This window comes from Apus apus, chromosome 4 (assembly GCF_020740795.1).
Source record: "Apus apus isolate bApuApu2 chromosome 4, bApuApu2.pri.cur, whole genome shotgun sequence".
Lineage (NCBI taxonomy): Eukaryota > Metazoa > Chordata > Aves > Apodiformes > Apodidae > Apus > Apus apus.
In genome coordinates this window covers 115,466,731-115,494,144 of record NC_067285.1, presented here as the reverse complement: position 1 = coordinate 115,494,144, position 27,414 = coordinate 115,466,731, and the positions used below count along the sequence as shown (strand labels likewise).

Sequence of the window (27,414 nt, the reverse complement as noted above, 5' to 3'; positions counted from 1 at the left end):
AACTGTGTCTCCAAGCAGCAGCAAGCATTGGGATTGTAGGGATTTTATTATTGATTAACAAGAATTGTTATTAACGTCATTGACACATAAACTGTGCTTCTGCCACTTCTGCACAGTGAGATTTGTTTATTCTTTTATAAAACCTCTAGAGGACAACTTCCAGACTTGAGAAATCCTAAGCTAAACCTTAGGAAAATTGAAAGTCATTGAAAAAAACACCTATACTAAATTGCATGCTTCAGTTTATCATCTGAGTTAAAAGTATTGCATATTCTCAATTGCCTTGTTTAACAAATGCCATTCAATAGTGATGGGGAAGTATCAGTTCCATTATAAATTTGTGAGATGCCATCTGAAATGCTTTGTGTCATTCGAATAAACTATTAATGAAGATGAAATATGTACAGAAATTTTCAAATCTGAGCAGCCACAGAAAAGGGTTACTACAATAATCACAGAATCATAGAATGTCTTGGGTTGGAAGGGACCTGTAAAGGCCATCTGGTCCAACCCCCCTACAATGAGCAGGGACATTGAAACAAAGAGTTCACCCAGCAGTGTGAAGTCAGTATTCTTTATTCACGCACAGGGGATAGCTCCTCCAAATATGTGCGTGCCTTACAGTGTAAGGTGAGAGAGATATATACAGCTGATACTTAATTCTGTGTAATATTTCTAAGAAACAGTTTACACATTCATTAGTTTCCCGAGAAATCATTTACATAAGTGTCCACACATTACCGCATGTGTGTTAAGTCCATTACCATCTCTTAGGGGTCGTTTACTTCATCTTTGAGTCTTCCTCACAGGAACCTTTGCCCGAGCTCTGTCTCTTCTGTTTATCTCTGCTGCTTCTGCAATAGAATTGGTTACAGCAGACATCCCTAGTCTCAGTTTAATGGCTTCTTTCTTCTTCAAGCACCCTTGTATTTCTTCCCTAAAACTACAGATGAGCTCACACAAAAGGCTTTTACAACTCACTAGCAGTAGGCCCAGATGAGAGATTTACACCCTACAAGCAGTTAACTATTTGAAGTCAGAGTTTGGTTAATGCTCTGTTTCTGCATCTCACACTAGATCAGATTGCCCAGCCCTGAGTGTCTCCAGGGATGGGGCCTCCACCACCTCTCTAGGCAGCCTGGTCAGTGATCCACCACCCTCACATGAAATAACTTTCTCCTGCTGGAACACAGTGCCTGTCTTATGAGCTGCAGCTAGAAAAGCCTTGTCTCTTGAAAGCCACAGAGAAGCTGTGCAAGGACATGATTTTTGTCTACAAATACATAGAAGGTGAGGCAGGAGAAAAGTTACAGAAAGACAACGCTGGCACAGCAACAATGGTATAAAATGGCCAGACACCACACGTTTAGGATGGAAATTACAAGGTTTGCCATGGCTAGAGCACTGAGGTTCAGGAGCAGTCTGTCAAGCTGTGGGACAGGAAGCCCTCATACTTTAAAAGTGAGTCTTGACCTTTTCACAGGGAAAATGCATGACATGCTAACTGTGATATGAAGGAAAGTTTCACTGACCCATCCCACATGCCTAATACAGCATGACATGTGTTTTACAGCTCTTATCATGAGACTGCTTCTGAAATTATACCCCTTGAGATAAACAGCAGCAGGTCATCAGTATCATGTGCAACCTTCAAAAGAGAGCCTTTGGAGGCAGGAAGCAGGAAGAGTATGGACACACAGCCCCCACCACATTCTTGTGCCCAGAACCCTCTTTGTTTTTTCCTTGTTTCTTGCAACAATTTTTGTTTAGCAGAGGAAACCAGTTTGAAGAGGGGGGGATTGGAGGAGGGTCTGGCTGCTCTCCACAGCATCATCCCCTGCCAAACTGCAGCTCTCCTGTGCACTGAGGGAAGCACCCTAAGGGTTGGCTGCCTGTCTGCAGTTATGTTTTGAGACCTATGAATTATGCACGTTTTTATCCATTTAGTCTATGTTGACTTCATATCACTTTAGCTTCTTAATCAAGATGCCAGACAAGATAGACTAAATGCTCCCTGAGGCTCTAGTAACCACACATAGAATCGCATCAAACAGATATTACAATACCTAAAAAGTTTTAATTCTGAGAGTTCCAGCACATCACTCAAACACAAGCCCCTCATGGTGGCAGGGCTCTCCTCAGAGTGTGCTTGATAGGTTTGATGAGTTGGCTGGTTGTTTTATTGGGGCACTTGGGCACGTGCATTATGCACCACCTTGTCCTTGTTTTCCTTTGTCAACACAATTCCTGACAAGCATTCACAATCATTTGCTGTATCATTTTTAGTGACTCAGTAGAAAATGCCTTCTTCTAAACTCCTATAATGTTGTAACTCCTATTAAGAAAAAAAACCCTGTATAAGGTTATGAGTGATTTTAACACTGATTAAGTGACTGTACTAAGATTTAGTGATTTTATGTCACTAAAGGCACCAGCCTAAAGCTGCCTATTTATTATTGTTTATAGCACTGGTGTATAGGAGAAAATGTAGTATCTTCTGTTATATAGGATCTTGAATTTTATTTTTTTCAGTATCTTGATTTTATGCTATATTTTTTGTTTGCTTGTTTTTATTCCTCTGTTCATCCTGACATTTTTAAATAGATTCCTTCCTTTCTGGGCTAGGTAGACAAACAGATCCACACCAGAGGCCACCCACACAGCACAGCTACTTCACAGCTCAGGCTTCTCCATGGCTTGCTGCCTGTTTTCTCTACTAAATCCTCTTATTTATGCAGCTTGATCTGTCTTCCACATGAGAATATTAACATTTCCCAGGGTCTGGGAGCTAACCAGAAAATGGCATGTTTTAAACCAGCTAGTTTGAAACTCCATCTGATAAGTGCATGAAAGCAGAGACACAGGAGTGACAGGGAGAGAGCCAAGATCCATCTCCTCCATCAACTTGTGGCTCACAAAAGCTTTGGAAAGAGTGCTGGCAAAGGGTGAGTCTGTGGTGCTGCTGCTGCAGGCTGACCCCTCCGCCAGCCACCCACAGGCTGGGGACTTCCTCAATTGGGGGTGACATCAACTCTTACCTTCTGCTGCCCTTCTGGTTACCTGCAGTTGGCAATCTTAAAAGGCACAGTGTGCAAATAAGCAGAGGAGGGTGAGCAACTGTGACAAGCCCTCATTTCTTCTTTGCAATGTCAGTTTTTATGTCTTCTACAAATTTTATGAGGTACATTTTTATGTATCATCTGGTTTCCACCTAATTAAGTTAAAAAAGATTGCTGTATAACTGCAGCAGAGACATTTTACTGAATAAACACCATTTATAGATGTCTGCAGTTTCTCCATTAACAAGCTCTTCATCAGTTCATTGAGGGGTCCCATCGCTTTCTGGAGTGGTACGGTGGCTACAAGCAAGTGTGTTTGAACTGAATGTTGAATAGAGGTAAATTATACCCTGATGTAACCCTACTAATACCTACTGACCAATGAGATTTATTTTGTATAATTATGCAAGTACATTAAGATTTGTTGACTGCATATCACTGTTTCTGTGAACTTCCTGGCATGTGCATTATGACAAATGAGCTGTTGCTATCTGAATAATTTTGCATGTTCTTTGTTAAAACAAGAACATTATGGTTACTCTGGAACTTCCACAGCTCTGAGATGAGTTAAAGGTTAACAGGAGTGGTTCAAAGAGCTCCTGGGCAAAAAGATCCTCTTTCTGAAATGTAAAATTCAGAGTCCTATTAGCTGGTTAATATCCTCTCTAATTACTACTGGGAAACAGAATAATTAGTGTTTTTTTCTAAATGCAGCTCAAAATATTTGTTGAACATGTTTTTCTGCATCATTAAGGAAAATATTTTCCTTATAAGCAAATAGCAGATTTATACTATTTCAAGATTGTCTTTTGTTTTTGATGTATTTAAGGAGTAGCTTTTATGCTTTAATAATTTAAAGGATGAGTTTTTACTGTCCCTAAACCTGTTGACTGTCACTGCTTGTGGGTACCTTTTTTCACCAGTTTATGTGCATTTCCTTGCCAATAGCTTGTAATTACATCAAGGTTCTCTTGTTTTCACTCCCTGCTTCTCTTTGAACAAACCACTGTCAGGGTAGTTGTCCTCACAGCTGTAGGACTGTGGGGCTCAGCTACCCAGTAAAGCTTTGTTAACTTAAACTCATTATTCACATTTATGTGGGTTTTTTAATTCCCACTTAGAGTGAGGCTGGACCCAAGTTTCTCTGGTTCTTAAATTAGAAGGAAGATGGAGACTGTCCTCAGTGTTCTTCTACCAGTGGCTTCAGTGCTGCCTCTCATTTACACTTTAGACTTCGGTTTTATTTAATGGTTTCATATAATTGGAATAAATTAATCACAGAAGACAGAATGTCATCAGCACTCCTAAGTCACTCAATGTGGCAAAAGTTTCTTTGTCCTTTTTTAGTTCTGAAAAAATTGTCTTCTTGCATCGAGGAAGATGTACATCACCATTGGCAACTGCTCTGGCAGTTGAGTAGTTGTTGTGTTGAGCAGCAAGTTAGTGCTGTGTCAGCACTAGCAGCTGCACAGAATTCCTCAGGTATCCAGCCCCATCCCAGCTAAGTGTGACTGGTGTGTAGGCTCTGAGAGTTGGGCAGTTTATACTGTATGTTGAGTATTGTACAGAGAACTGCATATAAATCCTATTAATGTTAGTAAGCAGAGGTTAATTAAGGTGCCAGTTCTGAGGAAATGAAACACATTCAGTTGGTAGAGTAGCTGATGAGGGATCCATTTTACTAAAGCAGTGCAAGACAAGCCTAGTCTGTTAGTGTCAAGAATGAGAGAATTCATTCAAATTTAGGAAAAGTGTGTCTTTTTCAGAATTGAGGCTCATTTTTCTCTCTGAAACCAATGCAAATCTGAGACCCAACTCTTCCAGATTTCTGACTGCAGGGTGGATTTTGTTTCCTTGTTTGAGAAAGCACTGGGGGCTTGCAGAGGCTTGCAGAGTTCAGTCGTATGAAGCCTTATCACAAAAAATACAGACAAGTATTCTCCCAGATGCAGTGAAGTAATTTAGTAAACTGTCCTGTAAATGGTAAAGTTCCAGAAGAGACACTGAGTAAAATGGTATCTGGCAGTTTTTCATCTTCCAATGAAATCAAAGCAAGATACCTAGACATAAGTGCATGATCTCTATATATAAACATTTTCACCAGTTCTGAAATGAACCCAGCTCTGAAGTTGTCTGTGTTGCCTTCAATGACAAATACCCTAGAAATAAGTTTTTCCTGACAATACATCAATCAAATAGAAATGCATTTCTTGCTCTGTTCAAGACTTACAGAAATACTTACTCCAAACTGCTGGAGGCTGTAGGAAATACAGTAACTTGCCTCTTTGGTGAGCAAATAAATGTTTATCTTCTTTGTGCAGATAGATTTAGTGAATAGGAGATTTTAGTCAGGATCTTTGTTCATGATAAAGGAATAAAAATATTTTTTTAACAGGAGGATGCTGGCTTTTGTGCTTAAGATACATGCATTGGAAGGAAATGGGCCAAGGGGAACAAATGTCCTATTATAGAACCATAGAATGGTTTGGGTTGGAAGGGACCTTAAAGAGCATCAAGTTCCAACCACCCTGCCATGGGCAGGGACACCTCCCAGCAGACCAGGCTGCACCAGCCCCATCCAGCCTGGCCTTGAACACCTCCAGGGAGGGGGCAGCCACAACCTCCCTGGGCAGCCTGTTCCAGTGCCTCACTACCCTCATGGTGAAGAATTTATTCTCCATGTCTAACCTAAATCTCACCTCTTTCCATTTAACACCATTACCCCTGTTTCTGACATTAGTTTTTTTTAATGCTTGCAGCATCCCATGTTCCTGAGCAGTGGGAGATACTGCAGGGGAACCTCAGTGCTGGTTCACTGAGGCTTTTGTCAGCACAGAGCTAACCCCAGCTGTTAGACACAAAGTAAAACTGGTGTCTGTGCAGGATTTCTTTGCTGCACCATGCTTGGCCTTTTCTGGATATGTCAACTATTGTCTGGCAGTGGGTATCAGGGAGTGGGGGTGATGTTCCCCTCAGGGTGTTGGGTATCATCACTTGGCCACTGCAGAGACAGGAGCAGAAGTTCAAAGCCTTGCTGTCCACGAGCTGCTGGAGGTCACATCTCTGCTGGAGACTGCCTTTTACTTTGTATCTACCATTCATTTTCTGTAGGTGAACCCTTTATACAGTGGACATTTTTGCTTGTCCTAAAGTATGGACAATGACTGATTTACAGAAGGCAGCAGGACTCTAGTCTGTGACTGCCTGCCATGTCTCAGGTTGCTTTCAAGTGAATAGGAAAGGGAGAGTCTCACTCATTGCTTCTGTTTGTTAATTTTTCCTGGGCAGATTCAGATGGACAACTGAGCATCCAGCACCCATGTCCAGAAGCCATGAATTCCAAAAAACTGCTCTCAGAAGCACGGAGAACATTTCCTGCTACTAAAGTACACTGGCAGCAGCCATCACGGATTCTCATCGTGGATGTCACATCACCTTCCTGGACCAACACCTGCTCTGTGCTCTCTGAAGCTCTGGAAAACACCCTGTGCTTGGCCTGCAGCTGGAGTGGCCCCTGCCGGGTTCCCCTGCTGAGCCTCTACGTGGTGCAGAGCCAGCAGGAGTGTCTGCTGCCCTTCACGGTGGGTGTGGAACCTGGAATCAGGCACACAAATGCAACACATACTTGTAGCTCATTAACTAAACTGTTCATTTGGTCTACTACACATTTATATCTAAAAATTACTAAAGATTAATATTTTTCAAAAATGAAATGGTTTCATAGACTTCACAAAAGAGGTGAATTCTATGAAAGAATGATGTTTAAAAGGAGTGTCCTATTTCTGATCTGTGAAGTTGCCCATGTGCACATAAATTGGGTTGTGTGCTGTTCCCTACTAAAGCATCTGTTGTAGCTCTCCCTTTCCTATGTTGCTGCTTCTCCATCAAAATCAAACACAGCTCTACAGCTGTAGTAAGATGGATAGTGAAATGGTCTGTATAGGTGTTGATTACACAAGTGTTACCACTTTGGGAGGGGTTCCAGCATTTAAGGGGAAGAATCAGAATTTAAAATATTTCTTGCCAAATGTGAGAAATCTCCTGAAATCATAGAATCGTTTAGGTCAAAAAAGACCCTTAAGATCATCAAGTCTAACTGTAAACCTGTCACTGCCAAGGCCACCACTAAGCCACATCCCTCAGTGCCAAGTTACACTGATTTTAACTATATAGAGCCAAGTCAGTAAGAACAACTATTCACTAATCTAGAGATATACATCAGAATAGAGAATGACTCCAGACTAAAGGTTTGGGATTACAGAACATCATAAAGTTCACAAGACCTATGAAGACAATGTTGTAAACAGTCACACAGAGCACTCTCATTTATGCAATGTAAACACACAGTATTAACCCTGCCACTTAACTCAGCAATGGTGAAAACATTCTGAAATTTTGTCAATCATCTCAGGAAAGGCAGAGGCCAACAGGGGAAAAAAAAAAATCATAGCAGATGTGATCTGCAAGAAGACTGTGGCTTTTGGTAGTGTTTATTTTGTAGAACAGGTAACAGATAATGTCACAGGAATATCTAAGGGGACACCAAATAAACATTTTCTGGAGGTGTGAAATCACTCGGGTTAGGGCTTTGAGAACAGACACTTGTCTTGCTTCCTAGGATCAGCTTACATCCTGGCAGGTCACTGTAGGATGGACTAGGTAATCTGTTTCACAACTGCTTCCAGGCCTGTTTTCTCTCATTTTGCACCATATCCAAGTTAATCTGTAAGTGTTTGGAGCAAAACACCTGCTTCTGTATGTGCTACATATATCCTGACCCTGATCCAACATGGGCTGACAGCAACCTCAGATCCCATCTGGTAATCCCTCTACTTGCCCCATCATCTGAATCTTCTGCTTGTGATAGGCTGTCTTCTGTGTTCAAATGAAAATTCCTCGTTTGATATGCACAGTTTTTAAAGACAGAGGAGCCCTTAGATCCTCGTTTGGCTTCTTTCATGACAGGCTATTCTATTTCACTGAAGTACCCATATATCATTAAAGCACTTCCCACAGAAAGGCATCTAGTTTTGATCTGAAGATACTACAAGATGGAAAATTAAGTCTTTCTGTGGATAATTTCTTCCAGTGGTTAATCATTGTTATTGTGAAACTTGCACCTGGTTTCTAATTTGCATTTATTGGCTTCAACTTCCAGGGATTTGTTAATTCATTTCCTCTTTTGGCTAGATTGAACCTGCTTATACTTTATACTTTCTTTCTCTGAACATAATCAGGTCCCTTCTCAATCTTCTGGCTGGTAAAGAGAACAAAGTGTGAGTCTAACTGCAAGGCATTTTTACAGACCCTTAACTCCCAAGCCCTTCTATCTCTTCACTCTGTTTTTTTTTGATGCTACACCCCAATACTGAACTCAGCTAAGCACAGCCCCTCCTGTTGGCAGGACTGTGGTCACCTCAATTCTCTTGCCATCACACTGTGTCTCTGGGACTGGTCCAGGCAGCACGGTTCACACTGCCAGACCCTGCCAGCAGTGCCCAGGGAGGCAGAGGCACAGCTCCAGTGTCTGCCCCACTCCTCCCCAGCTGGGCATCCTGCTGTTGTGCTGTTCTTCAGAGCTGTTCTCTAGGAGGAACAGCGAAGTACAGCAACATGACCATCTTCTTCAGTGGATTTACTTCACTAATAGTGGTATCTAGTGCTCTGCAGCTCCTGCAATCAGGAGCAGATTTACATCTCCAACCAAGAGAGAACCATTTGGTTCCAGCCTTCTCCAGAAATGACAGGGCTCCCTTGCTTTCCTGTGCTCCTGAATCTGCCCCTTTGTCTCCACAGGGTATAACCACACTGACCTTCTGATCTAGCTAGATAACCATTTGATGCTCCTCAGTGAGGAGCCAAAAGACAGAGCTCTATTAAAAGTGTGTATTAGACAAATCACAAGAAGTCAGGAAAGCCCCAGAGCTGAAAACAGACTAGGAGAGTTCAGGGGAAGCATCACTACAGTTACACTGCTCTTGGGCTTTCCTGGGCACTTGTTTAGGGTCCTGTTCACACTAGTTAGAATTAAATCAAATCAAAGAGACAAGTCCAAACAGCTTCCCTGGCAAAGGGCAGGGGGATGCAAAAGGAAACAAAGAGGAAAATAATCTTTGGTTATTTGGTGGAGGACAATAGATGGTGACATGAGGGGAAGTGAGCATTAAAGCATCAAAAATGTTTCATGTAGGACTGAGTAGGGACTCTGAGCAAAGCATCTCCAGCTGATGGGCCTCCATGCAGTGCAGGGCCAGCAGAAAGGATCATGCTGAACTACTACATTTTGGCCAGCAGCAGGAAACAGGCAGACAACCAGAAACCTGGAGTGGTCACATGTGTTGTTACCAGTGTAACAATCAGCTGCTTTGGATTCATGTCACCATTTTATGACATGGCTCCTGCCCCCAGTCTTGTCTCAGTCCTGTGAATGCAAAAGCCTCCTTCCACATTATGGAACAGTATTTCATATTGCCACTTTGCTATTTCCAGTCTTTCCATTTCACCAAATACTGTTTTGCAGCAAGTGAGAGAAAACTTTGCACGAATTCAAGCCTGCATTTCGGAGCTCCGAGCGCTGCCAAGAGAAGGCTGCTTCCCCCAGGGGGGCAGTGGAGTGGTGCAAGCTGTGCAGGATGGATTGCAGCAGTTCAAGCAGTACAGCAGACACACAGCAGGAGGCTCTACAAACAGTTTTGTTGAGGTAAGAAAACCTTGGGAAGGTGGTGGGAGCCATTGGCCAGACCTGCCACTTGTGAGTGCATTAAGAGGATGGTCTGTGTGGTGTTTAAGGTCCATGGGAAGGAGAGAGTCATTAAGAATATAAACCCTCCAAAAACCCCACCTGGCAATCTCAGAGTGATCATGGAAACAAGACAGGTCCAGGTTTGAGTTGCTTATAGAGGCTGACATAATTCACAGCATAAAAAAAAATATCTCCAGCCATTTAAGACTGTTTTCCCGGCTCTGATTGCTGTCACAGAACTGTGTCAAAGGCAAGGACACTCACATGCACACTTTCCTTTCACCCTATGATGACACTCAGCAATCATAGAGCCTGAAACTTCCACTGAGACAATAGGACATTTCTACAAAGGTTCCTGACTGAGGTGAGCTCACACAGATGCATTTCATCCTGAGAGTAGCTGGCATGGTTGCAGAGGACAGGAAGAGACTACAGGATGGTCATTGTCTTTACACTCTCCTCTTCAAATCAGTTTTCAGAGGAGTAAGAAAATTTGGCCAGTATTGGAATAACAAGAGGGTTTGTTTATAATTCGCATTTTTCTTTCCTTGGTGGCAGCTTGAGAGGTCCCCAGGGCTCCTACCCTGCAGGTATAACAGGATCCCTTACAGCACACATTGGCAATGGCTGCAGTGCCTCGTGGTGAGCTCTGCACAGCAGACAGCCCTGAAGCTCAGGAAGCAAGTCTGCCTTTGGCTTGCATCCCTTTCTTGGGTGCATGGAAAAGGGGATCTCTGACAGCTTTATGGCAGACACAAAGAATGGGGCAACCTGATGCCCTTCCCATACCCTAGAGAATGAGGAGAAAACTGTGCCAGCTGGGATCCTGATCTCACCCCCTGCATGTACAAGACCCTGAACAAGGTGCAGCTGCTGATGCACTAAGAGCTCTCTCTGCATAAATAATGCTTTATGAATGTGTATCTCATGTTCCACCTACACCACATAACATGGGGCATCTCACAGAAGACAGCCTATACGCAAGTTCCTCAGCTAAGGAAGCATTCCTGCATTGGGAGAGGTATTTCTGTTCATCCCAACTCTGGGCTGTGTGTTATTCTATACCCCGTATCACAGCAGTTCCCAGATTTCCTTCTAAGGAGGAAGGCCCTAGGAAGTGGGAGCAAAGCGTTTTGAAACACACCACACACAAACATTTCCTTTCTGCTCAGGCTTTGTGAAGTTTTGGGACTGGCCATTAATTTGCCTGGAAAAAAAGGAAAGAACAGGAACTTAAGTCTTGTTGGACAGGCCAGTGAGATGAGTTGGCATGGCAGGACAGCCCAATGTTTGCCTGGGATTTCAGTGCACATCTATATGGTGCCTGGTTTCTCAGGCTTCTCAGTGAGCATGACCACACAGCAGGTGTGTGCAGTGCTTCCTAAGCCAGTTTCACAGATGGGGGTCACTGCTCAGCTCGAGCAGAAGCTCTGCTGTGACCTGGTTTTCATAAGCCCATGTTCACCCCAGTGAACATGCCTGAAGATTTTAGGTGTTTTTAGGAATCTAGCTGAGATCCAACATCCAGAAATCCTGCATGAATATATCAAGTCCTCAAATCCCTCTGGAAATTCCTGCAAAAAGGGGGACACATCTAGACAAACTAGATGTTCAGCAGTCCCAGGACAGGACCTACAAGACTTTGGTGCACACTAGTGGCTGTATTCTCAGCTGCATGTGTACACTTGCTCAAGTTGGAGGGAAGCTGCTAACAACACATGAGAAGATTGTGTAAATGTGGAAAGCAGAGCAAGGTTCACTAGGAGGAAGTTTTTTCATTTGTTGTGGGTTTTTTTTTTTTTTGGTTGGTTGGTTTTGGGTGGTTTTTGTTTGTTTTGAAGTAGTATGAACTGATGTGAAAGGACAGGCAGCTGTCAAGGGAAGGACTCAGAAGTGGTGTTCTTCTCTGGACATGGGGAAACATCAACTCTAAACTGTCCACCTGGTTTTGGAGCTTTATCAGTCTTAGAAGGGAATCCAGACTCCCAGGAGTGAGATTTCCCCAGTCATAACCAACATCACTCCTACTTTTATCTCCTTAAACCTTTCCAGAGTCATGGTGTGGTCAGACAGACTCTCCCAGCTGTAATTAAGACTCACATCTAGTGTCTATCCAGGAAATCTTTCTCCTGATTTCCTGCTTCTGTGTTTTCTCAGGGCATTGAGGTATTTTTCCTGACCATTTCAAATGCAATTTGTGCTCTAACTTCAAAGCTGGGTGTTGGAACAAACCAAGGACACTTCTGAGGCAAGACCTTTTGTGACACACAACAAAATCCAGGAAATCTTGTATAGTTGAAGGAATGAGATAGCTGCTTTCAAAATTACATTACCTAGGATTATAGGGAAATAATACTCCAATAAGCAATCCTGGTTCCTCTAGATTTTGCAAATATATTTTTCTTTGTCAGGGCTGCAGGACAACTGCTGCAGTGACAGACTGTGGGGTTATAGACCTATTTGAAAGGGTTGACCACCATTTTTCCTTCTAGTTTAATTTTCTCTTAGGAACAGTGTACATAGATGCAATACTAATTCCTCTTCTTCTGACAATTTACTAACTTGTATTTGCTCTTGCACACTTGGATCAGTCTGGAAAATATTGCAGAGTCCTCCACTCTTCTGGAATTAATCTGACCACATAACACTTGATTGGTAATTTTGATGGGTAACCAAATGTTTTACTTCCTGGTACTAGAAAATAGTGATTTCACATGGTTTGATACATTATCCTTGGCCCTGGATATGAAGTCCCACCTAAAGAAGACCCTTTATAAGATGCTCAGGGCCATCTCAGAGCTGGCTGTCATGCCCAGCTGAATCAGCAGCCTGTATGATTAATTTAATATATATACACATATACCCAAACCAGAGAATGATGTCATAGATTTTAGTAATTAAAAAATGCCAAAACCAACAACAGCCCCATCACCACCAGCAAAACCACAACACTCAAACAACAAGCAAACAAAAACCTCCTCTCAAACGTGCATGGATTCTAACTTGAAAGGTGTCTTAGGGAGGACAGGAACTCGGGAACCCAGGAGATGTGGCCATTCTTCAGACACTCCATGCAGCGAACTGCACCTGAGCTGCTGCAGAATCTGCCAGGAAACCCCTCCTGCAGTCTTAGAGACGCCTGCAGAGGCTCGGGTGAACAGGCAGGAGGAGCCCCTTGCCAGCTAGAAGCCTCTCATCAACCACTTCTTCCCTTCACCACATTCAAAATAAGGTCCAGACTGGAGACAGTTTTCCCGGTTTCCATGCCACAGCAGATTCCACAGGCACCAGTCACACCTGCTCTCATCCTCCCCCGTTGCTCCATGCAAACCGTAGTTCATGCCCTGTTCCCACTGCCTGGCTTCCCTTCAAGCCCTTTGTGACAAACATCCAGTATTTCTTCCAGGAATGCACACCTTGTAAAACTAAGGTAAATTACATTAAGAATAGCTTTTTTGGTGACTTCATTAGTGGATACAATTCCCAAAAGTGATCCTGTTTCATTTGAAAAACATCCAAAATACAACTAGAGAGGCAATTCAAAGAATGTGGAGATCTGAAGTATTAGAACAACTTGATTTTAGCACAGGTACTGAGGGCTTCCAAAAAGCAACACATCATCCCTGCCCACCCTGTGCTCTTTCTTCAGACCAGGCATCACCACCTATCTAGAAGAGGCAGCTCTTGCTCACCCCATTTTGTGTTTCAGATCACAATTTTGACTAGCCAGTCCAGCAGAGAAATGGTGAAGCAGCTGGAAAAGAAGTTAAAAGATGTAGACCTTGTGAGTCTGCGAAGAATACAAGTCATTGAAGTTTTGAAGAGGGACTTTCTGGAGCCTGAGGATGTGGAACAGTGCGTGCCAGCAGAAGAGCCCAGCAGCAATGGTGAGTGTAAGGGAGAGTACTCAGGGAAGCTATGGACAGCAGAACAACCACCAGTCTGTGCTTTGGTCTCAGATGTGTCACTTCCCTTTGTGCCTTTTAGTGTCACATATCTAAGCAGGAACTACTGTGCCTGGAGGAAAACCAAAAAGCTTCTACCACAACACTTCTCTGGGGCTTTAGCACATTTGGACAAAATTAACGTAGAGACTTCATGCATTACTGCATCTTGGAATTACCTAATATTGTCTTGATGTACAATACAACTTTGCTGGGGGATTAAGGAATAAAAAAGCACCCAAGTTTATGGGGGTAGCACACTCTCAGACACACACCCTGCTGAACATCACGCTGGGCTCCTGACTGGCTGATCAAGAGATCCTTGCTGCCAGCAAGGCAGCCAGAATCCTTGAAGCAGGTAGTAGGGAGAAAGAAAAGCAAGCAGACAGGCAGAAGGGGGGAGTGAGAAGCAGGCAGACCATTTACCATTTCAGCAGTTCTACAGAGATAACCCCCATCTAACTCAAGACCTTTTACAAGAGATCTGGTTTCTAGACAGTTCTTCACCTTTAGTCCTTTCCCCCAGACCACATATCACACCACAGAGAAGAGTTGACTCCCCAGACCAAGTCAGGTACTTACCCTGTTTATGAGCTGGTTGTTGTCACTGATGTGGTTCTTGCTTGGCTGCTGCTTCTTTTCTCTATGCTGAGGAGTTTTTCTTCAGCTCTCAAAGCTGCACTTCTTCAATAACCAGTAACTCCTCAACATGCTTTCTATAACCTCTGCTCTCCAACCCAGATCTGTATTCTAAAGGCCTTTACTTATACCCCCATCAACAAGACACACCTGGTACCACGCTCTGGCTCAAACAGCAAGTTCTCACAACTAGCTGATAACAATCTTAAAAACCTGAGGCCTGATGCCTTACAAAGCTACTGTAAGACCTGCTACTAGCAATGGCAGTATTGTTTTTACTGACAGGCAACACTGGATGTTGTTGCCTTACGTGTCTCTAGCTGTTCTTCTCTGGTTGCAGTAGCAAACTGCTGGTCAATTGGCAGAGTAGGGGTTGGGAATGTTGATGTGGATCTCAGATTCCCTTTTGCCCCACCCCTCGCACACCTGGACACGTGGAGGAGCAAGAACATCCCAGCCTCTGAAGGTTATTTTTCTGGCTGTATCTCTGAAGAACTCCTTGATCTGACAGTTTTCAGTAGTGAGAATTTAAGCTAAAATAACGGAAAATTAAAAAACAGAAATTGCTGTTAGCTCCTGTTTTGAGCCTTTCTGTTTCAAAGCAAAAGGTGTTGAGCAGACTTCAGATGTGCCAGCCAGATGGTGATCCAAGTCCAGCAGGGCAGTGGCAGGGGCCTGTCTGTTGCAATGCTGCTGCTTCTGCAAGTTCCATTCCTGTGTTTTGTTTTACCTAACTCTCAGACCTGCTCAGTTATTTCAGTTCTTGCCCAAGGCTGATAAAAGGCTGCTGAGTAGCAGGAGTTCAGGCTGGCTGCCTCCATCTGCAGCACAGCACTGCTGAGGTGTGTCTCGCTGCAGACAGGACCTCTGTCCTGCTGCCCCCTATCCCACGGGGCTGCTGCAGACCCTGGTGAACCCGGAGCTGGGTCATCGGGCACTTGGAGGTTTGTCAGCCTGCTAACGACCCGCTGAAAGCTTCCCACAGAGACACAGCCTGCTCTGGGCTCTGCCTGTTGGCAACCAGAGGGCTAAGGAGCACATCTGCAGGTAGCGCTGCCTGGCCGGGGAGGGAGCAGCAGCTCCTCCCGGAGCAGCACCCGGTGCCACCGGGAGCAGTCAGAGAGCTCTGTCACAGCTCTGTCACTCTAGAATTAATTTAACATGCTAATGCACCAAAATCACCACTTACAAAACTGTGGAAGGAGGTGTTGCCTACAGCTCGGAGGCTGAAAGGTTCTTTAAAAGCACCTGATCTTGCCCATGTGGGAGGAGGACAGTATTTTGGTGGCTGCAAATGCTGCCTTCTCAAGTGAGGTTTATTGTCAGGACTTTGCATTGAGCTGCTGCTGCCCGGAACCCTGAGAGAAAGCCCTGGAAAACTCACCACCACAGACAGCCCCAGGGAAGGCATAGTCCAAGTAATCTGAAAAAAAGTCTTTATGATGAGGATTGTTTATCTGTTGGAGCTCCTTTCCTCTGTTTCTCCAATAAAAATTCCTTGCATTAGAAAAACTTGCAGTAAAGAACATTGAAGTTGCAAGATGGAGCATGCAGGAAGGGCCAGGCTGAGTGCTCTGCTCAGCACCACAACACACACATTGTGATGCAGTACTTAGTTATGGGGTTCATCCCACCCTGGATATGTCTTCTGATAGTTTGTTTTGTGACTGTTTGAACCTACTTACATTTTTAATATCCACACCATTGCTGTGACTTTGCATCCTGCATTTGTATTAGTAGCACGTCTAAAATAATATCTTTTTAAATCCTCTGCCTGAGAAATTAATTTTGTGCCCTCTCCATCTCAGCTTATTGGAAGCAAATGACAGTTTCCAATTTACTTTTTCTGTTACTGTCTTATAGAGGTCTACCTGAGAGACCATAGATCTTAAAATGTTGTGAATCTAATTAGCCTGGAAAATGTTATTCTATCTGTAACGACTTTGGTAAATTGCTCTCAAAATTTCTTCTGGCCTGCTCTGGGCTTTGATGTCAGATGGCTGGAGTCTGAGCTCTTTTCTCAGTTGGCCCCATCATCCTCTTTCTGAAGTCTTAGCAGCCTCCATGTATGCCAGTCAGAGTGGACATATGGGGCTTCACAAAGAGCCTTTGAACCCGTGCAATCTTCTGCCTCTCCCTGCTGTTCCAGCTGCTGGCCCTCGTGTCTGCTGCGTGTGGCTCAGTTGGCTGTGTCCTGCTCTCTGAGCTTCTTCAAAGTACTTTCATCTCACTTTCCCAAAGTTTCAAAAGGGATGGTTTAAATCAGGTCCCCAAACCAGGAAGCTCTCCTGTCCAAACCAGCTTTTGCACACACTGATTTTGAATCCATCCTCTCTAGGTGACACTTTCCGAGCAGCCTTCCTGCCTGGCAGGTGGGTTAGCAGGAGGCAGCTCTTCTTGCATCTCTGCATCTCTACCCTTTTTCCTGCTGCAAAGCAGCTCCTCTGTGCGGCAGAGATGGAATCTGCAACGTGCTAGAACATGGGGGCTGGCCGGGCTGCAGGCTGGAGCAGAGATCGTGATTGGTTCTAAATCCTGTAAAGAGGGCAGGATACTCAGCGTCTGTGGTGGGAAGAGTGTGTGGGAGTACTGGATAGGATGCAGTGGCTGGCTCCTAGTTGATAAAATGAAGTGTATTATTATCTCTTTCTTGCCTCTACCCCATTACAAACACTTAAAGCATCTGAGCATTGCCAAACCATTTGCTAAGGAAGGTTAATAGTTGTGTGTGACACAGATAATGGCCCCGTTCTGGTTTGGGAGAACAGAAAACAAGCACTGAAGATAAAGCAGTAATGCAGTTTTTATGAGCATAAGTTTGTCTTCTGCAAGTCCCAGGGAACCTTTTCTATGTGAGCTGTGCAGATTGCCAGCCCACTAATGGCTCTGCATGTCTGGTCTCCAGAGGGTTTAGGAGCCATCACACAGTAGATGTCAGAATCCCAGCTTGTTCTTCCCAAGGATGGACAGTAATGAATGCAGTGAATTTCTTTTTACAATTGTGCCAAGTTAAGATGTGTAAGTGGCTACATATCTATTACAGAAGAGAAAATTTAAAAAAATAGGAAAATATTTACTGAGGAAGAGATGAAAACATTTAATCAGCCTCAAAACAGTCTCTCAAAAAATGGGTAATTCCCCTTGTCACCTGTGTATACGCTGTTTGTCTAAGTAAATTACATGTATTTCCTGGTGCTTTGTCTCCTGACCTGTCAAGACCATCCTCAGTGCACATCCCAGAGAGAAGCCCCAGTCTCAGACCAGCAGAGGATGCATCACAGCTGAGACACAGCTGGGTGCTCTGCAGGGAAATGAACATCAGGGTGAGCGACTCCAGGGGCAGCAGGTCCATGAAGAGCGGCCTCCAGAGAGGCAGGACATTCCCTTCCACCAGTGTACTGTGTCATTGGGGGTGAAACTCATGTTCCCACAACTCTCAGTGAAGACAGAGGTCAGGCAAGACATAGAAAACTAAGAGAATAATCAGTTTACTGGACAGATTTGAGAAGACCTAAAAGAGGCACAGCTGGTGTGATCCCAGTGCCTTCCTCCAGGCTGGAAGGTGGAGGCAGTTGGGAAGGATGTGCTGCTGTGTTGGCCATGCTGCAAAAAGTGTGTTTGCAAGTTGCAGACGATTTGAAGAATTAAAGTCATAAAAGCCCTACATTATTTGCCATGTAGAGGGAGATTAAATAATTTCTGTAATGATTTTTTAATTATTTTTTTTTAAGTAGGAGCAGGTGCCCAGTGTAATTTGTGCAAACGAATGCATAAGGAAAAGATTTCTCGTTGCAGGTGGATGTAGCTCTGTATTTTAATCCCCAGCTGACCTGGTAAACACATTGGGAAAAAAAAGGATTTTTCTGCTATGTGTTAATCTTCTCAGAATTCCTGTTTCACATCCCAGCTGTATGGTGACCCTAATTAATGCTCCCGAGCTGTCTGTTTACAAATGGGTACATTACATGTATTATGCAGTTTGCAAACTCTTAATACAATTATTTAAAAACAAAACCAACCTCACAACTGCTAGACTTCATGCTGCCTTGTAATTTGGATGCGCCACTGAGTTATTATTTGGTGTTTTTTGCAAGGGTTTAATCTTGTCCAGAACTCCCTAACTCTGCTCTCCGGCCTTCCCTTCATTCCTGCCTGTTGTTGCTGGACCCTGGTCGTTTGCTCTGCACCTCCAACATGGCAGTTTAAATACTTGCTGCGTCCTTGCAGACATTTTTACTTTCCACTTTTCCTCTTTTTAACGAGTGTCAAAATTGAGCATTGCACTTGTTGGAGATGAAGTGTGAGGTGGAGGATAGTGTTGGCTGTTGTGCCCACAAGGCTGTTCTGCTGCTCGGCTGCTGTCATCGAGCAGCACTTCAGCAGCAACGAGGTGAAACAAGTCCTCTGTGCTGGTCGGGTCCAGGTCCAGGTTTCCTTCTGTTCTCCTCAGGTCTGTGACCAGCTGCTCCCTTAGGCACATGGTGAGGATGTTTAGGAATTTAGTCACAGGGCCATATTGCAAAATAAAGTTCATGTCCTGCATGAGGAGCAACACTTCTCCAGCACTCTGCACAATCCCCGTTAACACAGCATTTCAGTTCTGTGATCTGATTTCTTATATCATCATGTGTTCATTGTCCCTGACTTTGGGAAAAGGAGGGAATAGTTTAAAATTGTGAGAGGAGTTTCTGATGCCAACGCTGAGATGGCCCTAGAAGAGGATGGTCTGCATCAGTGGCAGCTAGTCCTCTGAAGACAGCAGTAGCCAGTGCACTCACCCATGGATGAGAAGGGTGCTGGTGCAGCCTGTGGAGCTCAGCTCCCAGCAACATCCTTGTGGCAGAGGTGGCTCAGGGGCTGTGCCATGATCTGCATGGCAGTGGCTTCTGAAACCCTTCCTATGTGGAAGCCCTTGAGGGGAGGTGAAGTGTGCTGGGGAATGCAAAATAATGTTCTTTTCCATGGCTGAAAACCCTTGTGCCTTTCCGCCTTTGTTCCTGCAGATATTGCAATCCTGGGAATGGACATTGATGTGCAAACTGTAGAGGACAATGTCATCAGCCTGGAGATGCTGTTTAAAACGTGGCTACATGACTATGGCACAGAGAGAGAACATCTCCACCTCCTTCTTCCATCAGGAGGCTTCAGCCAGGGCACTGCACCCAAGACCACCATAAGTATTTCATTTCCTCTTCCCCTCTGCAGAAAGCTCCTAAATCCCAGATCCTTAAAGGTTACCCAGGCCTCTGGGCATGTTCCCTCACATTTAGAGACATGAGTAAGGTCTCTGGGTGGCTTCAAAAGCTCTCTGGAATTTCTTTTCTCAGGCTGAGAATACTCCTAGGTTGCTGCTGTGTCTTTTGGCTGCTGATGCTATCATTCATTTCCATTCTGCAGCAAAAATGTGACTTGAAGAGTATTTGAATTTATAGCACTTGGTCAAGGTATAGGGACCTTACACATTGACAGGCAAGGACCTTCTGGCTCAGTTGTTTAGCCTTAAAAATTGTTTTTAGTTTGATACTAAAAGGCTGTGCCAGAGCTGCACTTGAATAAAGGCTGACTTCCAAAAGGACTTGGCTTTTATTTCTATCTATATTTTAAAACTAAAATAGCTAATGTTGTAGCTGGAACTGCCAACAGTTGTAATAATACATGAGAAAATGTGTAAGGAATATGTAATTTTTTTCCCTTTACTCTCTTGAGTCCAAATCCCTAATCCATCCTTGGGTGAGCACTGAAAACACGAACAGCTCCAGCAGGCACAGGTGTGGTCCTGTGAGTTGTTCCCTTGCCATGGGAAGCTGCACATGCAGGTCCAGCAAATCCCCTTCCCATACCTTTCTAGTAGAGCAGGATGTGCAGCTCCAGCGTGGTGCTCACATGCAGCAGGAGCCTGTTTTCTTCTGCTGCTCCACAGACCAGCTCCACCTGGAAGCAAAGCTCCTGCACAGCTGCTGGTGGCTTTCACAGATAAGCTCCACAGCAAACAGATCAGAAAGCCTGGTGTGACTTTTTGTTTATGCAGTAACTGCATTAACAGCCTCCAGACCCACACAGGCAGTCAGGATATTTTGGTAAAGGTGGATTTTCCTTCATCAGAACATTGAATTTCATACTTGATGCATTGTCTTGTTGTAGCTACCAAGACAAACCCAGTTACACTGCAGTATTTTCAGGTTCCCACACTCACCAGATCTGCAACAGGCCAGAGGAGCTGCCTGCCCCTGTGATCATGCTGCCCCAGAGCTGGTGTCACCAGCCTTCTGGGTTTCCCCACAAACACAGCTGGAAAAGCTGCTGGGAAATGTGTGGCCCTAGACCCTGTGTGGCACTGGGAAAAAAGCTGCTCCCTCCACAGCTGGCCCTCATCACTGAAACTGGAACTTGCCTGCCCAATTACCAACCATTGTTTCATTAACATACCAATCGTGGTGTTTCCCCTTGTGTGGAAAATGGGGGTGGGTTGTTGCCTCTGTCACAGGCTTTACCACTGGTCTTCCCCTAATAGCTGCTGTTGCTAGAAAATACTAAGTCAATGCTTTGAGTATGTCCTGTGCCATTCCCAGCAACCTGAACCCATCTCCTTCTCCTAGTATGCCTGAAGTGTGATCTGCAGGAGAGACTGCTGGACCCAGCGCTCCTTTCTGGGGCTGTTGATGGCACCATGAGAGCAGCAGATGTGACTTCACCCTGCCAGATGGCAGCCTGGCCATCCACCGTGCTGTATAAACTCCAGGTTGTAAAGTAAGTGTTGTTATATGCTTTGCCCTTGATAACTGGCAGGCTGGTGTAACAGCAGCCTTTGTTCTTCTGTGCAGTTCCAGCTAGGACCTAGTAACATCACTGGGGGACTGCAAGTGCTGGTGTAGGATGTCCCCAGCCCTGTCACCTTGGTGCTATGGACCAGCACATCCCACCCTGCAGACAGGAGCAGAGCCAGGAATGGTGTTACTGGCACGTAACACCACAGACACCATCCCCACAACAGCTGGTTCCCTCCAGAGTGAAGTCCTGTAGATTGCAACCCTTGCTCCATATAACATTCTGCTGTTCTCTCACTACCTAATGAGGTCCCAGCAATTAACTGGATGTCACAACCTGAACTAAGTAGTTGACTAGTAGTAAAAAAGCAAGCAAAGCCTCATAGTGCTGTGGGCCTTCATGTAAGAATTTTTTCTCTTTCCTGTCAGCAGTCTATGTCTGGTAAGCAGAGCATAACAAGAAGAGTCATGCTCTCTAGTGTATTTTATGAGGTTTATTTATAGGAAAAAAAAGTGTCATTTCTGAACTGCACAGTTGTTCTTAAAATTACTCTCATCCTGCCAGTAGCTGAAGAGCGCTCGGTGCCGTGCAGAAGAGGCCCACAGCTCACTGCAGATACTTATTAATGCCCTGTCTGGGCAGGCAGCACTGAGGTCTGCAGTGGTGCTTGTGGTGGGACCTGTGCAGGAGAGCACATGGCAGTTTAAGTGAAGGAAAACTGTGATCCAGTAAAAGTCCCTTAGGCAGAGGTGTAATTGCCTGGGTGAGTTAATGCCCAAGAAGCCAGATTAGCAGTCTGGTTTGTACAGCAAATGCATGAAGTTTGGCTTTGCTTCTTGGCATGCTCCTGTCAGTGCAGATACAAGGGAATCTGGAAGTCAGCAGGAAATCCTCTTAGCAGCTGCAGTGGGACTTTCCTGCAAGGTGTCCCCGTGACAGGCCACAGACAAGACGTGTGTCGCAAGCCGGTACCGGGGGCTCCCGGCTGTCAGGTGCTTTTGTGACTGCCCCCCCGATGTGGAGGGGTTTGTGAATGAGCCCGAGGGTCACACGCGGCGCTGCCTCTCACGGAGGAACGGCCGCCGCGGGGCCGGGTTTTAGGGCGGGAGTGAGGATGCGCCCCCCGCGCTCAGAAATTGCCTCTAAAACCAAGGTTTGCTCCACAAACTAATCTGTTTATTAAGGGTTAACACAAACTGAGGGATGATGTTTAGGGACAATGCAAATGTAAATGGCTACCAGGGATAGATATATCTATATCTATACATATATATATATATATATATACACACACAGTAAGAAAGTGTCCTTTAGGGAGGCAATGCAAGAGGTCCTGAGCTTTTAAGGGAGAGGGTTAAGGACCAAAGGGAGGAGGGAGGAAGCCTGACGTCAGTCCTGCTTAAGAGGTTGTGCTGTGTGTGCGAGTGTGAGGAGAGGAGTGTGTGTGTGAGGTGGTGTCACCCCCAGCCTGTCCCCAGGCTCCGTTCCCAGCGGCAGGGTTGGTCGGTGGCCCCTTCTGGCCAGGCAGGACGGCAGGTCCGTGGTGTCGGAGGGGCAGCCTCTCGGCAGCGGGTGCAGCGGCCGCTGGTTTCCCCTCCAGGGCAGCAACACGGGGAGGGGGCTCCGGCCCTGACCCCAGGGCTCGGGACCCCGGCACGCTCGGCGCTGAGGCTCAGGCTGGACCCGGGGCAGGCAGGCAGGCAGGGTCCCAGCAGCAGTGTCCGCAGCAGGGGGGTGTCCCAGGCAGAAAGCGTCCGAACGGGCCTCAGGGAGGAGGGAAGGGCCCACCTGCTGCCCTCGCCCCTTTGATACCCCCTGACCCACCTGTCCAGTCAGTGTCACTGTCCAGAGCCAAGGAGCGTCCATCAGCCCCACGTTAGGGCAGTGACTGCCAGGGGCACAGGGTGGCTGGTCGCCCATCCTTTCTGTCCCGGGCCACATCTGTTGTTTTGGGTTCAGCTGTCCTTGAGAAGCAAGTCTGGTTTAGTTCATTAGCTGAGGATAATCAGGAGAGGCCTTCGCTGGCTGAAAAGGCATTTTGTTTAGACTGATGTGGGGAAGAAAAGAACAGTTTCCCACAACGTGCTTGTAGCAGCATTGCAGCTGCCACTGCCACAGCCACAGAGCCAGGCACATCTGGTAGAGCCTTCTTGCTGGTTTCATGTTGGCTGTGCATCACTGACATGAGCTGTGTATTTGCAGGGCTCTGAAGTCTGAAGGGGTCTGTGAGTCTGTGCTGTATGGACTGCCCCTCATCATCAAGCCCACAAGCTGCTGGCAGCTAGACTGGGATGAACTGGAGACAAACCAGCACAGCTTCCATGCTCTATGTCACAGTCTCATGGTGAGTGTGTGAAAATTGCAGTCTCATGGGGAGGGATTGCCATAGAAAGGAATAGTTAGTGCACATCTAGCAAGATCTGTCTAGCCTGCACCAGGAAACATCTTTCCAAAGCTGCAGCTTCATCTCATGGGCCAGAGTTGGGCTTGTAAATCCTTCCAGCCAATGCAGCCTCTGGAAAGATGCTACAGCACATCAAACCTTAGAGAAGACTCTCTAGCTCATCAGACATCCAGTGTGTGGAGCTATGAACTGCAAAAGTCAGGGCTGGAGTTAGACGTGTATCTTTGTGAAAATAATTGACCAATTGGGATGTGGAGGCCTTTCCATCTTCTTTACTGACAAGTCGTAAAGCAAATTTGTATGTTTTTCTTAAGAATTATCTTGCATTCAATTAAAAAACAACACCCAGAGACCATACTATCCTCAGCCATGATGCAGAGTGTGTGTGAATGTCTGCCCTGTGCCCAGCAGCCCCGCAGGGGCTGAAGAAAGTGGCTGTTGCCTGTTGATCATATCACTTTTGGCTTTTGTAATCTAGAGAAGGAAGTGGATGCTTTTGGCCAAACGTGAGCCACAAAACACTGGTCCCAGCTGGAACATCATGGTGCATTCCTACTACATCCTTGTCCCTTCTGACTCCGCCACCCTGCTGGTCAAAGCAGTTGCCACCAGAGAGCTCCTGCTGCCCTCAGCCTTCCCAGCCCTGCTGGCTGAACACCCCGAGGGGGAGCGTGGCCCTGTAGAGGTGAGTGCAGCCTCTGTTGGACAGGCAGGGATCGGAGTGATGAGCAGCCTTAGTGCACAGAACCTGCAGCTGCTGCTGAAGATGTATTCATCTCCCTCCTTGCTGGGGAACATGGACCTCCTCAGATTCCAGAGGGAGGTGTTTTAGTTATAAGTCAGTGTCCCTGTTTCTTCCAGTAGATTCAGGCTTCTGCATCTCCTATTGTGCATCCACATGTTCTTCTCCTGAGTGTCTGCCTCTGCTTCAGGTGAGGCCAGGAAGGGCAGAGCCCTCACAATTGGTTTTAGCAGATGAATAGAGGAGGAAACAGCTGTGAAATTGTCTAGTGACAGCAGGAATACGATGGAGCACTCCAAAACTTCTTCCCAGCACCCAACATATCCTACAGCTTTCTTCACAGACAACAAATGCCTGTCCTTTGGAGCAATGTTGCATGTCTGTTGGGGGAAGAAGCAGAGTTGTCTCATGAAGCAGAGTTGTGGGTGACAGTGCCCAGCCAGAGTGCTCCAGCCTGTTGGAAGCACTACATCCTGCAAGGGAATGCTTAAAGCAATTCAGACCAGGTTGCAGGTGCCTCTTCTTCTATACACAGCTAAGAATGGTCCCTGTGGAGAACAGCAAAGCCAAAGATCCCTTCTGCCATCGCTGCAGGGTGGCTTGGAGTGTCTGTAACACTCATCCCTGCAGAAAAAAGCCCTCAACACTAAAACCAATAAAAAGCCCTTAGGAAACCCCCTGTCCTCTACCTGTCAGCATCTCATAGCTGCTGGGTTCTTTCTTCTGTCTAAGCAGAGTGCCCTGAACAGCTTGGAAGTGGAAGTTGCTTATAACCCCTTGCACCTTAAGAGCAACCTCTACAAATACCTGAAGAGCACGTTGTACAAACCTCAGCCCAGGCAGCAGGCCCCGCCCAGGGAGCAGCGACTGGAGCGGCACCAGCCCAAGCAGGTGGGTCTCCTGCCTCTGCCCAGCCCAGCTGGTCTCTTCTGCCCTTCTGGTCCAGCTCCTGTGGGAGGGCTGAGGCAGCTCCCTGAGCAGCAGGGGGACAGCAGCCAGCAGGGCAGGGGTGGGTCGCACAAGCTGAGGAGAGGGACACCGAGCACCTGCAGACACTGCAGGACAGTGGGTGGGACACACTCCTGCCACTGCAGGAGCAGATGCTCCTGCCTCCTGTCTCTGTATTGCAGCATCCCAGCAGAGCCAGGGCCACAGTGGCGCCCCTGCGGATGGCTCCTCCTCCTGCCCAGGTGTTCAGAGCAGCAGCGGTGAGGAGAGATGCCTGCGAGGACTCCCTGTTCCCTGAAGAGTACGAGGAGTTCCTGCAGTGACATGGGTGCCCCAGGGCCAGCTCTGAGCTGGGCTGCCAAGCCCAGAGCAGCCAGACAAAAAACCACCAACCTTGGCCTTGGCCAGACCAGCACTTCCCATTGCTTGTTCCTCCTTGTTGTTTTATGGTTCTGTTAGTCACCAAGTCCGTCTGCAGGAAGCCTGCTACTGTGGGGCCCTCTGTCCTGAGATCCAGCTGTCCCCTGCAGCTCCCCTTATTTCCCACTTCTGTCAGCACATGTCCCCAGCAGGCCTCACATTTTGGTTTCTGAGCCTAAGCAAGTTCAGGCCACAAACCACAGATTGGTGTCAGCGGGGGCAGAAAAGCTGCAGCCAGGGTGCTAAGGAAGTCAGACAACGCAGACAGTAACGTCAAGCTTCCCTCATCCTGCAGAAGCACCATCAGCAGGGTGTTTGAATAGGCGTAAAACGGGGCTTTTGAACTTGATCTGCAGCCCAGAAGGCTGTTCTATGAGCAGCACTACCCATGACAAGCCTGACTTGTTTGCTGCCGTAGCTGGTCTCACTGTCACGAGGGGTTTGTAGCAGGCACCACAGGAGCTGCAGTGCCCCCCTGGCTACCAGCAGTGACAGGCACTGCAGCACAGCACCCATTCCCAGCCAGCTGCTGCTTGCTCCTTACAGCCTGTCTATGCGTGTGGGGCTGTTGTGCAAGCCAGCACAGCAGGTACCTTTGGGCAGGGTTCAGAACAGGGGGAGAGTTGACCCAGAGCTTTCCAGAGAGCTGCTGCCCAGCACTTGCACAGATGTGACCTGTTCTTCAGTGCAGACATAGGACATCTGCCCCTGGCTGGGCAGGAGCTGAGGGCAGCTCCACCAAGCCAAGGCGGGGTGGTCTCACTGGGCCTCCCAGGTGCCAAGCACCAGCAGGGGTTTGTGTTCCATTCACTTTGTTCTGACAAGCTGTTTCAAAATAAAGTTCTGCACCAGAACGTTCACATCCTGCCTGTGGTTTACAGCGTGTGCTGTACACAGCAGTCCAGCCCTGAGGGACACCTGCAGCTGACCAACAGCACGGGGCAACCACCCTGCTCCCAGGACACTGCTGCTGCAGGAGAGCAGAGCCATCCCTTTTCCATGGGATCCCACCTCAGTAACAGGCCCTGCTGGCCACCCAGGGCATGGACCTGCTTCTCCCATGCCATGGAAGCACTCCATGCCCAGCAGGAGGCTGCATCTCAGGCAGCTGCCTGGGGCAAGATGTCACGGGAAGGTACCTGAGGACAGGGCAGACACCCTTGCAGGCTCGTGTTGGGGTGTGCAGCTGGAGGCCAGTCCCTGCCTTGCCAACCAGCCCACAGCACCAGGAGCAGGGGTGGAGCAGCAGCCAAGGGCAGTAATGCACAAACATAGGGCCCAGTGTGGGGCACACAAAGCAGAGAGCAGTATGAAAATGACAAACATCAGGCAAATTATCTGGGCCATGGTGTGTGTGACCAGTTTGATTGATCACACAGTGGAAATTACTTCAACAACCACATCATAAACACGAAACTGGAGCACAAAGCCAAGAAAACACCTTGCTGGTGGGAAAGGGTGAACAAAGAGGGGCCTGTGATTTATTGCTGATAGAAGGAAGCTGCTAAAGGGGAAACTTGGGAAGAGGGAAAAGGGACTGTAAGGGGAAGCAAATTCCAAAATTGGGGCTGTTTGGGAGTCCCTGTTGGAAAGCCCTCCACCTGGCCACCACAGGGTGAAGCAGCAGTAACTACCGTTGCTCTGACATCTCTTGACAGCCAGAGGGAACTTGGGTGCTTTCCCTGCTGTCAGTGAGAACGGATGTCCTGGCAGAGCAGTTTTCTGACGTCTGCACCACGCTAGGCCCTAGA

At 46.5% G+C, this 27,414-nt stretch overlaps 1 protein-coding gene across 1 annotated transcript; it reads left to right on the top strand.

The window, feature by feature from the left end:
- The first annotated feature begins 6,367 nt into the window (after nucleotides 1-6,367).
- On the top strand, nucleotides 6,368-25,570 carry M1AP (meiosis 1 associated protein). The gene is made up of 9 exons (XM_051618018.1): nucleotides 6,368-6,640; nucleotides 9,580-9,759; nucleotides 13,511-13,688; nucleotides 19,388-19,561; nucleotides 20,981-21,131; nucleotides 23,352-23,493; nucleotides 24,032-24,238; nucleotides 25,031-25,186; nucleotides 25,426-25,570. The coding sequence occupies exons 1-9, from the start codon at nucleotides 6,392-6,394 to the stop codon at nucleotides 25,564-25,566; spliced, it is 1,578 nt and encodes a 525-aa protein (XP_051473978.1). The 5' UTR covers nucleotides 6,368-6,391; the 3' UTR covers nucleotides 25,567-25,570.
- The last annotated feature ends 1,844 nt before the right edge of the window (nucleotides 25,571-27,414 follow it).

Bases quoted from the DNA above. Each gene is read 5' to 3' on its own strand.
- M1AP (XM_051618018.1), top strand. From the start codon at position 6,392: ATGAATTCCAAAAAACTGCTCTCAGAAGCACGGAGAACATTTCCTGCT. The intron at 21,132-23,351 runs GTAAGTGTTGTT...GTGTATTTGCAG, and splicing joins TATAAACTCCAGGTTGTAAA to GGCTCTGAAGTCTGAAGGGG. The intron at 23,494-24,031 runs GTGAGTGTGTGA...TTTGTAATCTAG, and splicing joins CTCTATGTCACAGTCTCATG to AGAAGGAAGTGGATGCTTTT.